Consider the following 21,593-nt stretch of genomic DNA (forward strand, 5'->3'; position numbering starts at 1 on the left):
GGAATGAGGGAATAGCTACTCAACTTTAACACAGTTAAAGACTTGCTCTTCACACGACAGGGAGTAAGAAAATCTACCAGTTGTGTGTGAAGACATCACATTTTCACCAGTTGAGGGGGTTGGTGGATTCAAGGTGGCGGGCATATCTGGAGGTAGAGGAGGGGCACAGGCCAGTATGGAGGGTGCTGTATAAACTGCCCCTCACCAAGAAAGCGGGGGACCTGTTGTGGAGGATCCTGCACTGTATTGTGTCCACCGGCAGGTTTCTCCACAGAGTTGATTCCAGTAATAGCTCAGAGTGCTGTTTCTGCTCTGCAGAGGAGACAGTGTTCCACATGTACAGCGAGTGTGTCAGGCTAGGACCACTCTTCCATCTCTTACAGGAGCTCCTGCAGGGCCTGGGCAAGGGTTTCAATAAACAGCTTTTTATCTATGGGGTTCCCTACAGTTTTAAAAAGAGAAGCAGGTGTGTTTTAATTAATTTTATAATGGGTCAGGCAAAATTAGCCATTTTAAAATTCAGAAAGAACAATATCTCTGGGACCGGGCTGACTGATGTCGTGCTGCAGTTCGGGGTTTTGGTGGTCAGCCAGATAAGAGTGGATTTTGAATTTTTTAAACTAAATAAAATAACCTGGAGGACTTCTAGGAGAGGTGGTGTGTGGGAGATGCCTTGTGTGCTGTGAGTGAGGAGGGGGAGCTCTAGTTTTTGTTCTAATTTTTTTTTTGTTTGTTTTATTGTTTTTTTAAATTAATTTTGGCTTTAATCTGTTTTTAACAGAAAGAAAGCACTATTTTTTATTGTTTTTTATGATACTTTTATCCTGTTTAAAATCTGTTTTTAAACAGGTTTAAAAACAAATTTTGTTTTTTAAATTTTTTTTATTTTTTTTAATGTTTAATAAAGGATGTTAAGACAAAAAAAAAGTCTCTCTCCTGGTGATTTATAACTTGGCCAGACCCAATCATTCAGAGTTCAAGTTACTTGCATGTTGGTGGCTTAGCTGACATGAGGAACCACCAGTCTTCTATTCGTCGGGTTTAACTGCTGAACACCATCTCACTGAACATGTGCTAGGGGCAGTAAAAACTTTCTGTCTCTTTAAGCTATAGTTTTATTTCAATGCAATCAGCATTGTCTCTTATCCTGTGGGTCATGCACCTGCATTAGTGGTATTAAAATAGAGCTGGTGTGTGTGTGTGTGTTTTTTAAATTATATATATATATATATATATATATATATATATATATATATATATATATATATATATATATATATATATAATATATATAAACAGAAAGCCTTTGTGATGTTATCTTTTATACCCCTGCTGTAAAAGACAAGGTGTAGAGATGAAATAGTCTGAGCTGAACAATAGTAACACTTTTTAATAGCTTTCTTTTTTTGGGAGGGGGGTGCAGTAAAGGATGTATTGTTTTCACACGCAAATGTTTTCAAGTTTCAGTTTTTACTTTCCTGAGAACTATTATTCTCTCATCAGTTTTTAATTATGCATGTCAAAACAGTAATGCTCATGTATTTATGATTTAATTCCTGTTTCTGCAAGGTGTTCTGTTGACAGTTCTTGAGAACACACAGCCCTGCCAGTGGGCCTCAACCCTGCCCTGGAGAACTTCCCTCTCAGGAGTGAGGAGGGTTATTCATTCTTCATGGCCTTTCAGTCCTTAACCTGCCAATTAGCACTAGTTATGAGGGTGTGTGTGTGTGTGTGTGTGTGTGTGTGTGTGTGTGTGTGTGTGTGTGTGTGTGTGTGTCATGTGGACAGCTGTGCTGGTTTGCACGACCAAAACTGATTCACTCAAAGGGATGGAAAGCAGATCAGCTACAAATGAAATAGGGAGACTAATATGGGCTTTAGTATTTTTTCAGACTATTTCTCATGAATTTGAGAAAAAATTGACACTTGTTTTTGTTATCTGTTCTAATAAAATCAATTGTACCCTGGTTTGATGGTTTAAAGGATTTTCAGTGTGTGGATTGCCGGTTAGACAACATCGGCACTTTCAGAGTGGAGAGAGAGAAATCTCAAATGATACAGCGTGACTTTTTGAAGTTATCAGACTCACATAGAGTATCTCGTATAGAGCATCAAGTCTGGATGATGTTGCAATTTGAATATATATATAGATATATATAATCTGCTACTAAATCAAGTCTGAGCTGTACTCTGCGGATCTACAGTATCAGCATGTGAAACATTGCATTAATCTCTGGCCCTACCCTCCAATAATGCCCTCCTATATTTGTAATGCATTTGATATGCCTTTTGTAAACTTGCCGTTCCTAACTCAGGATATATGAAACTGCAGATATTCGAATGACAGTCAATCGTTACTGCTTCGCTGTAAAATTCACAAGTAAAAAGTCAGTCACAGTTTCACTTAACGCAAGCTTTGTAAATGAGATATTGGGTAAATGCTCTCAAATCAGATTGCTCCCAATTGGTAGACTGCTGTTACAAGGTGCTGTGCCAATTTCAATTTTCTGATCTTAAGGGATAGCAGCCGGCAAGTAAATAGATTGTTGCTGCAGTATTGTAAACGCACATCACATACATTGAGAAGAAATGCACTATTTTTCAGAAGGGCACTAGAGGGCACAACTTGCATGAATATTAGAACAATGATCTAACAGGTCCCACAACTGAAAGCACGCAGTACAAGCTAAACACAGTGAGGTGCCTTAGTGTGTATGCACTGCAAAGCCTCTTAGAGCCAGAATATAGAACAGAACCAGGCCCTGTTTAAGTGAACGGAGTTCATTAGAAACCACTGTGGAGCTACTGCATTAAGTGGATGACACTGAGCGAGTCACATTGATTGCAGATTGGTTGGCTGTTTATTTTAATACAAGTCAGCCATTTCAGCTGTGCCTGCTGCTTAATGTCGGCCTGCAGTCTGAAGTTAGGCATATGCGTGTCATCAAGTAAACAATGATGTTCAGTCTAGGCTAATTTAAATGAGATCTGAAGCAGTACTGGTATACCAGTACAAGTTGTCGTTCCTAGGTTCAAACACATTCACTTCCATGGTTATGGCCTACAGCATAGGAAGTGATTAGGACACTGGATCCTATAGGGCTATCTTAAAAAGAAAAAAAAAGAAATTATGAATTACATAAATAAAATAAATAATAATAACAGCAAATCATGAACCATAGTTCAACAGAAGTGTGTTCTGTAATGTTGCTAATGCTAATTATGTGTAAGAAAATTGATTTGAAAGCCTTGATTTATAACTCCCTTTTAATGCCATGTAGGACTTGGCGTAACCTGCTGTTGAGTATTTCAAATGAGGCTGGTTTTGTTCTCTAATCCCCTGAAGGACTGCATTTATCTGATTTACAATATGAACTTACATTAGGTCAATTACATTATTTGCCCACAAAAAAAGCACTTTCAGATGCCGACTGATTTTTATTGTTTGGAGTTCTGGATTGGTCTGGTTGTATGCCGGATGAGCTTGAACATTCAAAGTCTTTTACAGACGGAGAAAAAAAAAGCCAACCTCCTTTTAAGTTTCTTTAACTTGTTCTGGAAAGATTTAAGAAGCTTATCCTAGTGGTCTGTCAATAGCTACCGAGCTTGTTGTTCAGTAACTTACACATCTGTTGTTCAGCTGCGTGTTCATTCCCTGTTGCTGACATGCATCCAGTACTTGTTAAGAGCCGCTTGTTGTCTCATCAAGTATCCACTGCAGAGAGGCAGATGAATTGCATCCTATATGCACTCTTTGGCTCTTGTTTTTAAAGAGAAGTCATTCTATATGAATCCTGTTTAAATAAACAAAATGGGAGTCATCGATTGCAGTGGCTTGAACAGTACAGGACCGAGCTTGTTCTTTTTAAAACTATTCCCCATTTCATTTCTGAGACCTTGTTACCCATCCTCAGCCTTGCTCTTCAGTGTCCATTATGAGCATGACTTAGTCAATCAATCTTTATTTTATATAGTGCCTTTCATAGTGGACCACCATCACACAGCACTTTACAAGATAGTGAGAAACAGTGCATAATACATTAAGTTATGCTTTAGAGTTAAATTAGACTTGAATTTAAATCTCAATGCTATAAGCATTCAATTTACTTCCCTTCCTTAACAACCCCAGTGAGGGTCTTGGTGATGAGATGTGTCACATTCCCCATGGATATCAAAGGACTGACTTGATAAACAAAGGTACATTTTTGTCTGCTGTATGAGTAGTAAGTGATTGAAAGAGTTAAAATGAAGTGCTCTTTTGGAAGTACCCCTGCAGTGTAGTGCTGCTGTTCACATTGTTTTATAACTGTCTGCCGCATGTCTGTCATGGTTTTTACCCTTTTTTTCTTTTGTTTTTGGTAGTGATGTCTTTTCATGCACAAGTGCCTGAAGCAACTTCAAAACCCTAATACACATAATTGCATGGGCCCCGAACAGAACCGTTAGTAGACATTTTGCAGCAGCGAGTGTAGTACTGTAAGTGAGGGTCATTATCTAGATTGTAATTGTGTTGTTAATTGTTGCTGTTTTAAAGAAAGACACAATACTGTGAAAACCACACTCAGACTAATTGGGAAAGCACTCATTTTTTTTGTAACCTCAGTACACTAAGGGATGCCTGTGTGTGTTTCATGTCTTCATCTGTAGCAATAAAACACTCAATGTACCAATACTAAAAGAAATGTAAAACATTCAATGACAAATGGCTCAACTATAATTCTTTCTCATTGTCTTCAGTTGAGAAGTTTCTTTAGCGTTACTACATGTTTTGTGTCTAACAAACTTGGACATCTGTGGTTTACACCAGGAATACCGTATGGACTCAAACTTGCTGGCTGATACAAGACAACCCAAGCTCTTACTTGGGGCCTGAGCTCACAGTTGAAATGTGTCTTATCATTAAATCATTTAGTAAAACATATACTGGGGTTGGCCACAGTCTGCAATGCTATCTTGTTAACAATGAACATAATGTTCTGCAGATTCTTGCTTTCTTCATTTTGTTAAGCAAGATTTAAATTGGATATTTCTCACTGAAACTATGCTGAAATCTCACTTTTAGTGTGGTTCCAATGGGATACATAGGCAGAATTGCAGTAAGATTTGCACACTGTACATGTCACAACCCATGCTGCGTTTCGATGAGAATCAAAATACACCTGGATGCAAAAAGTGATTTATGTTACAATGACTTGTTCGTCAGTTACCTTCTAGAAAAAGTCTTAACCCTTTCAGCCCTGGATTTTGTCAAGCTGAAGAATTAACTCCTTTATTTAGTATACATAAGAACAGGACACATTTGTTTTACATGTATTTATACACTACGTTGGGCTGGGACCTAGGAATCCTGTGAAGTTCCAGTGTGATTTCCAACTGCATATGTTAACATACGGCGCTAAGATAAGGCGTGGACTGAAAGGGTTAAACGGAAATAAAAAGTTAAACATATAAGGAACTAAGTCAGGTAGACCTCTGTTTCACTTAAACTGAGAAGGCTGTCAAAAATCCTGAAGAGGTTGTACAGCCAAAGACCACAGTGCTAAATTGTGTAATGCTGGCTCATACAGTGCTTCGATTCTGAGGCTGCATTTTTACTGGGTAGGTCCTGCACAACATGAATGTCATTCTCGCCTGCTGCTGTCAAATAATGAAGGAGATGTCTGAGGAGGGAGGCCAGAGTCCCAGGGCAGAGGAGGAGTGCCCTGACTACACAGCAATATGTCTTCATAGAGTTTGAATTTTTAGAACTTTATGAAAACACAAGACTGAGGGTGCAGTGTCAGCATGTTAAACAGTAAGCTAATGAATGCAGGTAAACTGTGCAGGCTTCTTGCAGGAGATACCTCTGGAGTGAGCAGAGAAGTCTGGAGAGAAAGTTGCTGTATTTCATTTGTTTATTAAATGCAAGTTTAGGGTGTGAAACTTTCAAAACATGCCATCATTTGTTATTTTCTTTATGTATGTATTTGAACTCCTGCATGCTTTAAAGAATAAAAACTGATTGTCCTTTTGAATCCAGCTCCTTGTTTTTAAACAAATATGTAATTACTTCCTTGCTTTTTGAGACCCCCAGAAAAGTGTTGTTAGTAACCCTAATTACAGTACTTTACTGTATGGCTCCTAGGTTCGATTACTGTCATGGACAAAACACTGGTTGCATTCATATACAACTACTCCTGAATGGTGAATTTGAGGCGCACCTTTAGAGGTGCAATTCTTCAAATGAAATCCCGTGGAAATGCAACAAAGGTGACAAAGGGTGTTTGTAAAATGGTGGTCTTGCTCCTACCTGATATAGAATAACAGATAAGCAGCACAGTGGTCAGACTTGCACCATGGTCTCTTTTGAACAGCCAGGCATGTGGGATTTTGTGTGACGCAGGTGTAACAAGGCTAAGGCTGACGCGAAGCGGTAACCCCCACTCGCCACAAGCGAGCCTCTTAACCACAATGCAAAGGAGCTGGGCTCGTTTACCACAATGCAAAGGAGCTGGGCTCGTTTACCACAATGCAAAGGAGCTGGGCTCGTTTTTGCATTTGTGGTTTTAAAGCTTTTAGCCTCATCTCACTGACGGGACAGGACAGAATCCGTGACGGCAGCGTATCACACAACACTGCCCATTACATCAGCACAATGATGAGAGTTTAACCTCACCTCACCCCACCACCCCTCACCTTAACCTCGGCAATCGGCTGCAGCCAATCTATCATTAAAATGTACTGCTTTTCTCATGTTAGTATTGTGGCTTTTAGTTTATCTTTACTGTATTTATTTTATTCATTTAATAGGATGAAAAAATCCCCAAGGTGATAGGAGGCCCAGCTCTACATATTTTTCATGCTGGTTTCACTAATTAGCCTTTGGGTATAAAGGTACAGCACCAGATCGTCCTTTATTGATGATCTGAGCTCATGTCAAGGACATGTGCTATCAGTTTTTTTTTTTTTTTTCCCCACTGATGTTTTGGATTAATAAGATGAGCACCAGGGAGACAGATATTGTTCTGAAGTTTTTTTTTTTTCTTCTTCTTTATTTTTTTTCTCAGTCCTGTCCCTGGTTAGAGGTTTAAATTACTTTCCTCTCACTCCATGCATATGAAATGAAAGCTTGAAGGGCATATCATTTAAAAAGTGGCAAAGTGTTGTTTTCCGCTATGCATTTTTCTAATGCTTGAAGGAATACTAATGCAGATGATGAAAGCGGGTGCAGTCCTGTAAGATTCACAGCTGCTGTAATGTAGGTCTTGCAAAATGAGCTGGTGAGTAAAGCGAGAGAGACCACCGACTTATATGAGAAGACAAGGTCAAGATATTGAATTGCAGCTTAGAAAAATATCCTTCTACCAAGCCCCTTTGATTGTTTGTTTTAAAGCTAGATAAATAAACACGCCAATGAAGGGTTAAACCTTGGGCCAATAAAATAATGAATTTTTTAAAAGGTTTATTTAAAGTCATCCTCTTCACAGTTCTGTATATTGGGTAAAAAGGACATGCAGTGAAGTATATTGGCTAAATAAAAAAGAAAATGAATGTAGCAATACACAATAGTAGAAATGGAATCTGATAATAATATAATATTACAACATGAGGTTTGAAGCTTTGCCAATTCTTAATTAGCACAGTCCCTTTAAAATTTAAGAGAAAGTTCTTAATAAGCAGTGCAAAGAACTGCTGTTTAATGATTATCTCCATATGCCACATATCATACAAATGAGTGGCTTTCACATATAATTGCCATTAGGTGTGTTTTTAATAAGTACCTACAACCTCCAGCTCAAAGAAACCAAGGAAAACAAAACCAAGAAAAACATGAATACGCCAACATTGCTGCTTAGAATCTAATCCGTGCTATTCAATGACATTACCGGCACTCGTCCATTTAGACGGAATCTGGGTTTGTATTTCTGCCAGCAGACAATCACAATATTTACTTGAGATGGGGCTGTCTGTTTTTATCCAGATCACATGCTGTTGGTTCCTGGTAATGAATCTTTGCTAAGGCACATTTTGTCTTTTTCAAGGAAAATAAAAATACAGTACCCAGAAGGTCAGAAATTATTATTATTATTATTATTATTATTATTATTATTATTATTATTATTATTATTATTATTATTATTATTGCTTCTGTTCTGACAACCCTTTACAATTTAGATCTATTGCGCTCATCTAGGCTAACACATATTAATTTTGGAAAATTCTTATTCAAAAGGCACATTTGAGTCAACTGAAATATTTATTTAAACCTGTGTATAGATGGTTGAGACATGCACTGTATCTGTAGTAACCACACATTACCCCTTTGTTTGCTTATTTCATAACCTTGACTAAGAAAATGCCACTAAACATTATAATAATCTGTTTCAAATACCTGGAAATGAAGATGATATATTAACTACTGGGTGCTGAAGATAATATAACTCATAAAATAACAGAAAACCAGGTAGCACTTCTTACAGTGAAAAGCTATAGATGTCAAAGTACAAATATGATTTTTTACATTTTTTTTAAATTTATTATTTTATTATTACTGCAATACTGGCAAGTCCATCATAATTGACTTGGTTATCGGCAAGGGCTTGCTTAGTTGAGAGGTGCGTCCTGCCAGGCTTCTACCCCAAAGCTTGCTGAAGCTCTGCAGCTTATAACAGTGTCATACTCTGCTAGCTCCATTCCAGAGGAGGGAGTGCAGTTTGCTGAATTATTACATTCAAATTCTGAGTCTGTTCATACAAGATACTCCATGAAACGTGTACGATTGCCTTTCGACTTCTGAGGAGCAGGAGAAGGTCATTGGTACTGTACTTTTTGGATAGCTGCTAAGCTTTTGCAGTTCAAGGACAATAAATAAATAAGCAATACATTTGAATTCCAATATTTTAGACATATCGACCTATTTTATGTATATAAATGTATTTTCTTTTGTTGCCATTTAAAAAAATAAAAAAATAATATAAATACAGTAATGCCGGTGTGAAAACAATTATTACATGTGGTCTGCTTAATGTAAAATATTTTTTTCTTAATCATATTGCGCTATAAATCTGAATAAAGTTGATTCAAATAATAAAACTAAACAATTAATCATTTTAGCATTAAAATGATGATCAGGCACTGAAATGAAAACCAGTTGAAAAGCGGGTTTGAATACTGGAGGTGGTATGCAATTGTTGGAAGCAGTGCAGGTGATCAAGAATAGGTGTAAATACCATTAATAAAACACATGGGTTAGGGAGCTTTGGTTGTGTTTTTATGGTTCTGTAGCAGCTGGTCTATGAGGGCATGAATACTTTTGAAAATTAAGAATTTTGTTTCTCTTCAGTGTGTAAGAAATAGAAATTGAGACTAGTTAGATTGAGAGAAGAGTCCTAATGAACCATGTAACCAAATACAGACCGGGGGATACACTGTGATGACTTCTGCTTGCGTCATTAAGGATGGTTTATTCAATCAGGATTTCACATTTGATTTAAAGACTTCCCTGCATGGTCTTTGCACTTTCAGACATTGTAAGTGATGCATCATTAAATATGCATTTAATCTTCATCTACCAGCTTAAAAAGATGTATGGCTTTGTGATGAGTGTTTATATACAGTGCTCCAGAAAAAGCAAGATGCATTCAGAGACAGCATTACAAGTTGTAGTTCCCAAATATTGTATTGAAATTAACACCCTTCAAAGGGAAATTTAATGCAAACCGGGATAGGCTGCGTGTTGCAAAAAATATACAACAGTGCAGTGCTACAGTCAATTGGGGAGGTACAGGATTTCCCTATTGTACACCATCCACAGCTGCTCAATAGTTCACCCTCCATACAGTAACACAGTGTGTGATCTCTGGAAATGAACGCGTTGACAGGTGTCTGCACAAACGATTTTAAAGTACACATCTCTGAATACCCCTTGATTTTTACTTGGCAATAGTGCATAAAAGAATGACGTACATTTGGCATGTTTGCCCACTGTTTGGCACACAAGTGACTTTGTTATGTATGTATGTATTAATTATGGATGTACGGCACATTCAAGCCCCCTGTGAAACCGAAGGTTTGTGTTGGTGATAGTTATAGACAACATTAAAACAGATCTGCTAATCAAGGAAATAGTTAGCTTCATATATAGTTTGTCACAACAGAATTTAAACATCAGCTTGACAACACCTTTAAGTTTCTGCAGCCTGGCTTATGAAGTAGTTTCAGTTAGAAGTAATTTTCGAGGCATGTTTTTTTTAATTGTTGTTTGAGTGCCCGTGTAGTTTGGCAGAACAGTTATCAGATCTGAGTTGATGACCTGCTCTCTGCCTGTGTGAGAATGCTGTAGCAGGCAATGAAACAGAAGCTTCAGCAAACAGGTGTAGAAAGGCTTTCTACATGGAATCAAGTCACTTCAATTAATCCTACTTGAAAAATTTAAAACTTGGCTGTAGCTTGAAACTTTCCTCTTGACACTTATCCAGACAGTTAGGTACAGCATCTGAACAAGAGCAGGACATACGTAATGGAATGCCAATTAAATATAGCTGAATTACTCCTCAAGGCACTTTTCTGATTCGACACCAAGTGCTATGGATCTAAATGTGGCTCTTATGATGTATAGTTGGTTGCCATTAGTAGTACCGCTGCTATTATTTTAGTATAATAGGAATTTATAGGGATATTTATTTATTTTATATACATCTCCTACCGTAACTTGTTACTTTTGTGGAGACGTACACAGTGAGACATGTTTTTCCTGTTTACATATATTCATTTAAAGTATGAATTGAGAGGCAGTGGATTTGTTTCTCATGATAGTCCTGATCTGATAAGACATGAGGGTATGTGTTGTCTCTCAAGCTGTTGGTGATTAATCTTCTCGTTCTGATGCTCTGCCCCTATCCTAACTTGATCAGCTATAATCTGCTGTGCACTTTCTCACTGGCAGATAATGTAGCATCGGGGAGGCTCGCTGAAAGTTAATGGGAAATGTGACCGCTGTCAAGCTGTTCGCTGTCTGCCAAGCATGGATGAGATCAAAGGCAGCCCTTGAAAGGCGAGATGTTCATTTTATTCTGAGGAAGTACAGGCACAAGATATAGTAGGTGAAGTGCAGGGGGAATCTGGGAGGAAGAGCCATGGCTTACTTTAGGGCAGTACACTTTACACCTTTGCCAGGATGTTGTGAGAGATGAGGGCCGTGTCATCTCTTCGGACTAAGTCAGAATTTCACAGGCTTTGGGCTGCAGCATGTATGTCAAGCTTTGCAGATGCAAAACTAAAGACCACAATACAATATGTTTAGTTGCTTACTATTGGAAACCTTAAGATGCTGTTTGCAACATAGCCTATTGATCGTTGTATGTGTTATATTATGTTCACAAACTGCCCTATTCATCTGGATTTCAAGCAAGGGAGTCAGCCTTTGTTGCGGGGAGTGTGTACTGAACTCCTTAGAACGGAGGGGGACAATCTTGTCTCTCTCAGTACGTTTATCTGAGACTTTAATCAATTGATCTTAATTAAGGTCAATTCAAGCATTTAATGAACTTGTAGAAACCAAAGAGCTTCGGCTTCTAATTGAAACGGGGGTGCACTCATGGCAGGTTAACACTGCTTGAAAAAATGTATCTCTGTACCACTTTGTAAAGCATGTGCAATATGGTTGACGTGCAGTGAAGTTCAAAGCAACATGCCAGCAGCCATGTTGAGACTACTAGATCCCTTTGCTTTTAACAACACCGAAGCAAAGCTTTTGGGTGAAACCCAGATTTGACCCACACATACACAATTTGAAACGGCACATAACTGACAACATAATGAAGCCACAGCTCTTTATGCACATTTTTCAGAATTTCAGATAGTCACAGAGCAGACCCTGCATTCATCTACTGGTAAAAATTGCAACTGTCTAATCATGATGCCTCCTTAGAGACAAGTGAGCAAGTAACACAAAGTTACACGCGAGTCCTGAGAGGGTGCTGACATATCCTGTCAAAGTGAAATGTTGATGGTGATTGCTGGTGTTCTATCAGGTAGTGACAGTGAGATTCCCTTCAGCATGTTTGTTTGTTTATCAAGACAGTTGGGATGACTATCTGACAGTGGCTGGTTAGGCAGGAATGCAGAGCCTGAGGTCCAGCTTGAGCCTTTGCTATTACAATGTTGATCACTCGGTTCCTATTGCAGCTTTCACTTGTTTCTCCTTCAGCTTCAATTGCAGTTCTCCAAGTACACCTTATCTGGGAACTACTAGTGCATTTACTACAAGGTATTAGTTAGTATAATAGAATTGGAGAGTACAATAATAAATATATTATATATATATATATATATATATATAAACTTATATATATATTAATATATATATATAATATATATATATATATATATATACACACACACACACACACACACACACACACACACACACACACACACACACACACACACACACAGCATATATAACAGTCAATTTAAAACCTTGTTGAAGACAACATCCCTTCTTGGCAGGGCTGGTATTGCAGTGTTTGGCAGCAGCTTCTGTTTTGGATTTTTGAATTATTTCTGGGATTAGAGCTTCTTAATGTTTTTCTGTCAGCAGAGAAAAACATCTTTGCAAAGCACCTTTATGTAAATGGTCTGCCTGTCAGACTCTCAATAACTTCCCCTAAAGCTGGGTTCTAAGATATTTGCTTTGAGATCCAACTTTTTTTTTTTTTTTTTTTGTAATGGATTTGAAATTGAATGTCCTTCTGTTTTTGGTTGCCTCTTCAGCTCGTGGCTGTGTACGATGAACAGGATCCTCATCACGGAGGAGATGGCACCAGTGCCAGCTCCACAGGTACTCAGAGCCCCGAGATGTTTGGCAGCGAGCTCAACTCCAGCAACATGTCTGCCTTCCAGCCCTACCAGGTGACGAGCGAAATCGAGGTCACACCGTCAGCCCTCAGGACAAGTAAGTGACAGCTTCAAGTAGGCTCTGACTCCCATCCCAGGGAGTGTGCAATGTAGCAGCATAATGAGAAACCATGGTGGAAACACCTTGTATTATTAGGAGGGAATCCAACTAAAATGTATTGTTTTTAAGAGGACAGTGGATACACTCAAAACAGTGGTTCACCTCTAGGCTTGTTTTAACTTATCTGGACTTTTATTTTAACTTCTTAGACTTAACTCCGTATTTGATTTTTAGCTACCTATTGTTAGCCCTGTCAAATCACACTACAGTAAGTCCACTTTGTGTGTTACAAATGATAAGAAACCACCTGAGAACTTGTGTTCTTTGCTACCTTTAGGAAACTATGTAGGTCTTATGGTTCCTGTTCAATGAGATTTCTCTTTGTAAATACATGGTTTTTACAATTGTCACACTTGCGACATTTCTGAAAACCCCTTCCCTCTCTTTTTTTCTAGAAATCCCCAGTTGTAACTTAAATACAATAGCTTCTCCTTGTCATTCAGTGGCTGGTATTAACCACAATGACAGCAAAAGACAGTATTTTAAGCTGAAGGAGTTTTGACTGTCATAAAAGAGAAATGGGAACTGTATCATTTTAAATTAATAGGAGTTATAAAACCAGACGTGTTTTTTTGTTTGTATTGTAATATATTAACCAACTAGTGCTTCTACAACTGTACATAAAGGCAAATATGAAGGACTTGGATTTGTGTTCTCTCGTGTTTTTGTTTACTAACCATTCCCATGATGAATAGCATACATTCTCCTGACACCTGAGAATACTAGTCAGGGGAAACGGCTCATGTGTACTGCATCTGAATTAGAAGTGTGAAGAGGCAAGTTTATTTTCTACAGCGATCAGTGGCCTTTTTGAAAAACAAAGCAAAACAATAAAATTAAATTTGCCAAATGGACCTTTTTAAAAAGGTCATCTTAAATGACAGAGAAGAAAACAACTTGTCTGTAATTGTCGATTTTGAATTTGTTTATCTGCATTTTCTTAATATTATATTTCTTACCAGTTTAATATCCTCTCATATGTGTTCTGTAAGATTTTCTTCTATTATTTCCTCTTAGGTCATTGTTAACAATGCTTACTAACTGTTCCAGTGAAAATGACTTCCAAAATAAGTCTCAGGACTGTGGGGAAGTGAGATGAAGAAGCACAATAGAGTGGTACTGTGCACTGAAGCTCATAGGTGAAGCACTGGAGATGGTGTAACACTGATATGCTTCCCCACAATTAGCCTTAAGGGGAATTGATAATACTTTTTTTGTTGGAATTAGTAAGCATGGCTGACAAGGATCTGTGTAGAACCGACAATGGAGTGATTGAAAACACCAGCAATAAGATATTAAACCGATAATAAGCTAGTTCAGTTTCAAACTCTGTGCCTTCTGCACTGCAGAGCCCAGCCCTTTCCTTTCTGTCGCTGTTCTTTTCAAGCTGGATCTTGTAACCTTTCAAATCATTATTGAATGGAATCAATAGTTTGATCATGTGTCCGCGGGTGACTTTCACGAACATAACGCTGTAGATTTTATATTTTCTCCATTATAAGCTGCTGACTGTAAACTGCTGTTTTTCAGGCATTTTGACTTGTCTTAATATTTGGTACCCAGCTGTGTATATAATTCTGCAGACCACTACTACATTGTTTTAACCTGGCTAAGTCAATGAAGCAGACCCCACACAGTGCTGTCCAGTCTCTGTAAAATTCATTGTTTCACTGCCACATTGATCACTGGTGATATCAATAAGAAATGCCATTACATTTAAGTTATGCCCCTGTGGATGCTTTTTCTTCATCACAAAAGCTCCCAAATGTAGTTTCTGGCTAGTTTTTTCCCATTTTGTCTGGTGACCAGTCTTTGTGCATGCAGTTTGACAAGTTCAGCGGTGTTGAGCCACATTTAAAGCAGCCTTTTGTTAAGTTCTGGTTGTATCGATAGCTGCTACAGTATAGTTAAGTAAGTAGGCAAGCTTTTGCTAGCGCAAGACTAAAATGGAAATCACATCAGTTACTCCCTTTTGAAGTTGTGCTCTGAAGCATTGTAGTCTCAGTAATGGCTTTCTAAATTATATTTATTGCCTCGCACACATCTAGGGAACTTTCTGCTTCCTGTTGCTTTGACATGGTGATAAGGTCAAAGTGTCCAGAAGTTCTTGGATTGGAGATGAGATGTAAAATTGGTGGAATGATTGCAGTTTGTGAGCAATTATATAGCAGGCAGTATACTTATATTTGCTAAAGATGGATAATTTAGAAAAAAAAGAGATCACATTAAAACTTTTAAAAAGTTAGTGGTGTGGTTTTGTAATGAGGAATTCTTACTCTCTGAATGGTTAATGTACCAATGTGTCCCTGTTATCTGTCTCAAGATGTAAACTGTTTTCAGGTGTAGGGAAATGTGTTTCAGAGTATATTGATGACTTGCAGAAGAGAGTTTCCAATCTGCAGATGTAACTACCAGGAATGTTATGCATTTTGGTGGAATTGTGCTCATGATGACATTCTGGTGATTTACTGTAAGTGTAGTTGAGGAAAAGCAAAAATATCAAGTTTGTTAGATACCTAATCATAAATACTAATACCCATTCACTGCATCTTTATTCATGTCTGGCTATGTTTCTGATTCTAGACAGCTTGGCACATGCTTAGTGCTCAAGTCTTGGGGATTTCATCTGATACTCTTCTTGACAGATTTGTAGTTTTCATTAACATCCAACAGTGATTGATTAATTGATTGGGCTCCTCATAAAATTGAAAGTCACTAGACAGTGGACTAAATAACCTTTATGTGTCATAAATATACCATTAAAATTAACATGTATTGCATGTCACATTGGAAAATTAATACTGAATAATAAAAATAAAAACTTATTTAGAAGCACTATATTTGTCTATCGTACCTCACTAGCCAAGTTTGTCAGATTTAAAGCTGCCAGTGCTAAGTGTTTAGAATGATAGCCTTTACAAATGTATTTAAAAGGTTGGTTTAAATACTTGCACTTGTATTCAAGTATACCGTACAGGATGTCCAATTCAGCCCAAAGTGAAAATCACTAGACCAAAAGGAATCTCAACAAACTAAACATCTGGTTGATATTGTAGCCATCAATCTTATGTATTAGAAGAGTACAGTATTTATGTTCTAACGGTTCTTGATTGCTGAAATGGTTCATTTAAGACCAGTACCAGTTGATTGTACCACTTGCTTCCTGGGAGTTTGTGACTCCTATAAATCAAAGTTGAAAGATAAACAGTTTTCAGTGAGGATGCTGCTTGGCTTTTAGTTTAGTATGTGACTCATGAAATAGAGACTCAAACTAAAGTCTGTGGATATAGTGATTATTTCTGGTAAACATGTTGGGACATAGATAGGATGTCTTCATTCTGTCAGTGTTCAGATAGTAAAAGGTTAGAGGTGAAATGACTCCAGCCCCGCAGTTCAGTAAATCATTAAAAATCAGCCTTCAGCTGGAACTTCCTATACACGGTGAGGAATGCAAGCTGTTTGTGGGAATGTGGCCATTGAAGGACAGTTCTCTGGCCCATTGCTTGAGGCCTCTGTTAACCCTGCCTACCTAATCTGTACACTTGTGATTACAACATTGCTCAGTCTCTCCCACTTTTAAAACTTTCAAATACGGAAAATTCAATTTGCAGGATTGCACCATCTTTTACGTTTTTTTTTAAAAAATTTTTATAAATAAACTATTCATTCAAGTTACTTGGAAATCCTTAACCAATACATGTCAGGGGTGGCACCGACAGACTGGAAAATTGCAAACGTAATACCGATCCACAAAAAGGGAAACAAAACTGAACCAGGTAACTACAGATCAGTAAGCCTGACTTCTATTATATGCAAACTTATGGAAACTATAATAAGATCCAAAATGGAAAATGACCTATATGGTAACAGGGTCCTGGGAGACAGTCAACATGGTTTTAGGAAAGGGAGATCGTTTCTAACTAACTTGCTTGATTTTTTTGAGGATGCAACATCGATAGTGGATAATTGCAAAGCATATGACGTGGTTTATTTAGATTTCCAGAAAGCTTTTGACAAAGTCCCGCACAGAAGATTAATTCTCAAACTGAACGCAGTTGGGATTCAAGGAAACACATGTACATGGATTAGGAAGTGGTTAACATGTAGAAAACAGAAAGTACTGATTAGAGGAAAAACCTCAGAATGTAGTGTGATAACCAGTGGTGTACCACAGGGATCAGTATTAGGTCCTCTGCTATTCCTAATCTACATTAATGATTTAGATTCTGGTATAGTAAGCAAACTTGTTAAATTTGCAGACGACACAAAAGTAGGAGGAGTGGCAAACACTGTTGCAGCAGCAAAGGTCATGCAAAATTATCTAGACAAGATTCAGAACTGGCCAGACACATGGCAAATGACATTTAATAGAGAAAAGTGTAAGGTACTGCACGCAGGAAATAAAAATGTACATTATAAATATCATATGGGAGATACTGAAATTGGAGAAGGAATCTATGAAAAAGACCTAGGAGTTTTTGTTGACTCAAAAATGTCTTCATCTAGACAATGTGGGGAAGCTATAAAAAAGGCTAACAAGATGCTCGGATACGTTGTGAAAAGTGTTGAATTTAAATCAAGGGAAGTAATGTTAAAACTGTACAATGCACTTGTAAGACCTCATCTTGAATATTGTGTGTAGTTCTGGTCACCTCGCTGTAAAAAAAGATATTGCTGCTCTAGAAAGAGTGCATAGAAGAGCAACCAGAATTATTCCGGGCTTAAAAGGCATGTCATATGCAGACAGGCTAAAAAAATTGAATCTGTTCAGTCTTGAACAAAGAAGACTACGTGGCGACCTAATTCAAGCATTCAAAATTCTAAAAGGTATTGACAGTGTCGACCCAAGGGACTTTTTCAGTCTGAAAAAAGAAACAAGGACCAGGGGTCACAAATGGAGTTTAGACAAAGGGGCATTCAGAACAGAAAATAGGAGGCACTTTTTTACACAGAGAATTGTGAGGGTCTGGAATCAACTCCCCAGTAATGTTGTTGAAGCTGACACCCTGGGATCCTTCAAGAAGCTGCTTGATGAGATTTTGGGATCAATAAGCTACTAACAACCAAACGAGCAAGATGGGCCGAATGGCCTCCTTATGTCAGTGTCTTGTTCCCGACTCTCTCTTTAACCTTCTTGCAATCGCATCCCTTTCTTTGGTATTATTGCGATGCTGTGCCTCGTTATATGCCCAGCTCTTCTCCCAGATGCAGCATGCAACGTGCCGGCTGGCAGAGTGAGCCCCAGTTTGACTCATGTCAGAGACACTGCTGATTGGAAACCAGCCGTGCACAGCAGCCAGGTGCACTGAGCTCTGCTGGGGATACCCGAGCCAGAGGCACAGGTGGAAGTGTCCTTTGTAATGGCAATTTGGCAAACAGGTTGATGTGCAGATCCACAGCAGCCCGAGCATCATAGTGTGCAACCAGTTGATGCCATCTGTCTCACTTTGAGGTAAATCCTTACCTGCTAGAGTAGGTGCCACCAACTTGTTTGACACAAAGTACCATTGAATAAGTGAGGAAGGGACTAATGTCACATTTCTCCAGGAAATTCCACAAGATGGAACAAAGTAAAAATAAATAAATAAATAAATAAATAAAATTTCTGACAGGATAGCCAAAAGATGTTATCTAGATTTAGGGTTTAAAACATTAGAAACTAAAATACTTAAACTAAACACATTATTGTTACAATAGACTATACATTAGGAGAGAGTGAGATTCCTTTACCAAGACTCACATAACTTCAACATTTACCTGGATGTTAGATTTCCCTCCCTATATACAGCATGATGTTAATCTCACGCTACTTTTTGTCAGAACTCTTGAGTCTTGTATATTTGTTTTAATGCCCCCAAATGTGTTTGGTGCCCAATAGCACAACATGGCTTCACTGCCCATTGGAGTGGTACCAACCCTTGCTGGACATTCACAGCTTTTACCTTGTTTTAATCATATTGAAAGTGCTTGCTTGTCCTAGAAGGACAACTTCAAACATAATTAAAGGGTAGCAGTGTATTAAAACCAACATTAAAGGCTTAGGTAAGGTAACTAAAGGCTCCGTTAACTGGAGTCTGTGAAACAGTGCTGTAAAATCCCTAATTCAATCGGTAGTTAATTAGACGAGAGCTTAACACAGCAAATCAGTTCAAATTGCACTTGGCAATTATGCTTATAGATCTTTCAAAACATAGTGGATGAGTTTTAGGGTGTTTGTGGCAGAGGGGTGTGTTATACATAATAAGAAATAGTATGTGAATACATTAAGCAATGAAGATATAAACTGTGCAATAATAAAAATACAAGAAAGAGAAGTAAATATATAGTTTTATTGGCAGATGAATATTATATTCTCCATTCAGAAAGAGCCATGCAAGGTGGTTGTAATGTTGCCATATCTTCTTGAGGTCTTGATATCCTTGTACAATTTAGGTTAATAGTCAAATGTTACTTTCTGAATAATTGTACAGGATGAACAAGTAACAGTATGACTGATACCACTAGACCATGAAAGCATCCATTAAAAGGTTATTAATGGAGTCTCTAGCTTAATCGGGAGCAGAATTATAGTCAAAATCGGTGTGAGCTAAATGGGCAGTCAATCAGCAAAGTTGTCAAGGACCATAACTGGGGAATGGTTAGTGCTAGGGGTGTGATATATCCTCTCTGAGGGACTCATAATTTGTGCAAAATGCTGCTGCCAGGGTTTTAACTAAAACAAGAAAGTATGACCATATTGCACTGGTACTGGCAGCCCTACGCTGGCTTCCAGTTCGGTTCCAGGCTTATTTTAAGCTTCTGCTCATAACTTACAAAGCCTTACATGATCTGGCTCCCTCTTACCTGAATGATCTTCTAATTCCATATGTTCCTATATGGTCTCTCCGATCCCAGGATGCCGGGCTGCTCACTATTCCCAAGATTTTAAAAACTAGTATTGGTGGCAGAGCTTTCGATTTGCCTATTTCTGTAAGGAAAGAACCAACGGTTTAACCTTTTAAAATAAGACTGAAGAAACATTCTTTTTAATCTATTTTTTTTATCATAACATGATAGTTTTCTTTTATCGTCTATGATTTTGTTGTTACACTGATCTTTTTTTTTATTTCTTATCTACTTATTTATGCATTTAATTCCATTGCATTCTTATTGTTTTATTGATCTTGTTTTTATTTCCTTCTGTGTTTTATCTATTTATTTATGCATACACTCTCCTGCTCATGTATTTTCACTTACTGTGATTATTGTATTTCCTGCTTGTATTTTCTGTTTTAGCCATGTGATGCGCTTTGATGCATTGCTTTTGTGAAAGGCGCTATATTAAATAAAGGTTGATTTGATAAGTTGAACATCTTTTTGTTCAAGGATCTTTGAGTGCTGGGCTGGGGCAAGTGAAAACTCCTGTGCGTGTATCCATTGAGTGGAGTAAATGAGTGAGGTGCAGCAGCAGTGTCAGTAATTGTGAATGTGGTGCATCAATCAGGGGTCATAATTATGAAACAATTGTGTTCCAATAACATAGAATCAAGGTTTTCTACTCTTATGGGTTGTTGACTGTTGACAATCACAGTGGTTTAATTTTAGCTCTAGTTTTAGCTCTTGAAGGTATTAGGCTGGCTTTTTGCTGGCAGACTGCAGTGTTAAAACCAGTAAATATTTTTTGCTCTGTGTGCAGCATATACTATTTTGTATATCTTCCATGTAGTTACTTCTCAAGCTTATTTATTAGTATTTTGTAAACCATCAATGTGACTTCGTCAGTGCCACAAATTACATACTATATACACAAGATTTCTTGTCATCTGGATCAACTTAGACAGATGGACAGCCTATGATTGACAGCATGGCACTTGCTAGGGTCAGCAGCAGTGCGTACGCACAAAAGGGTTCTCAGAAGACGGTTTTGCTACCTCTTCAACAAACAAAGTACAACTGGGAGTGTCTAGCACTGCTTTCTTTCATTCTCTATATGCTTAGTACATTGATAGGGGAGATGCATGCTGATGGGAGAATACATAGTCTTTTGTAGATTTCACTAAGCCTCTGGCAATGTCTGACTTCCTTTTGCAATAGAACCCCAGTGAAGTAAACACCAGGCTATGGGGAATTGCTCAGGTGGCATAGTGCTAATCTTGATGGAAGGGAGCAGATCTCTGTAGAGACTAGCAGTATTTGTAACTAGGTCTGTGATAATTGAGCTCCCTGTCTATAGACTCCTGGTTTAGACACACCTCTGCCTCATCATGTTTGGTGGTTAGTGAGAGAGAGAAGCAAATGCCAACTTGAATGCCCTTCAGGTGGAGGTTGTAGTGCTTGCATGAGCAGTGAACAATTTGGCTTGTCTGATTTGAAGGATATAGACTCTGCCTTCCGAATGTTGGCAGCTTGTATTTCTGAAGTGTATTAAACATGCAAAAGAAATTATCTTGGATTCTTTATAACCTTGGCAACACAGGAAAGGAAAGCTATTCACATCCTGTTCATGCCTATCCTCCCTACAACACCACAACATGCAGTGTCTCACAATACATATGAAGGTCCTGTTGGGCTACCCTTGTATGTTGTGCAAGAGTACACACTTTATTTTTTTAATCAA

General features: G+C 38.0%; 1 protein-coding gene across 12 annotated transcripts in view; it reads left to right on the forward strand.

The window, feature by feature from the left end:
- LOC121314090 (partitioning defective 3 homolog) overlaps positions 1-21,593 on the forward strand; it is a 377,684-nt gene that overhangs the window by 128,472 nt on the left and 227,619 nt on the right. For all 12 annotated transcript variants that reach the window (XM_041246939.1, XM_041246940.1, XM_041246942.1 and 9 more), the window contains exon 3: positions 12,754-12,934. In XM_041246939.1, coding sequence (XP_041102873.1) covers positions 12,754-12,934 — 181 coding nt within the window. The remainder of the gene's footprint in view (positions 1-12,753; positions 12,935-21,593) is intronic.

The sequence above is a fragment of the Polyodon spathula genome, chromosome 4 (assembly GCF_017654505.1).
Source record: "Polyodon spathula isolate WHYD16114869_AA chromosome 4, ASM1765450v1, whole genome shotgun sequence".
NCBI lineage: Eukaryota > Metazoa > Chordata > Actinopteri > Acipenseriformes > Polyodontidae > Polyodon > Polyodon spathula.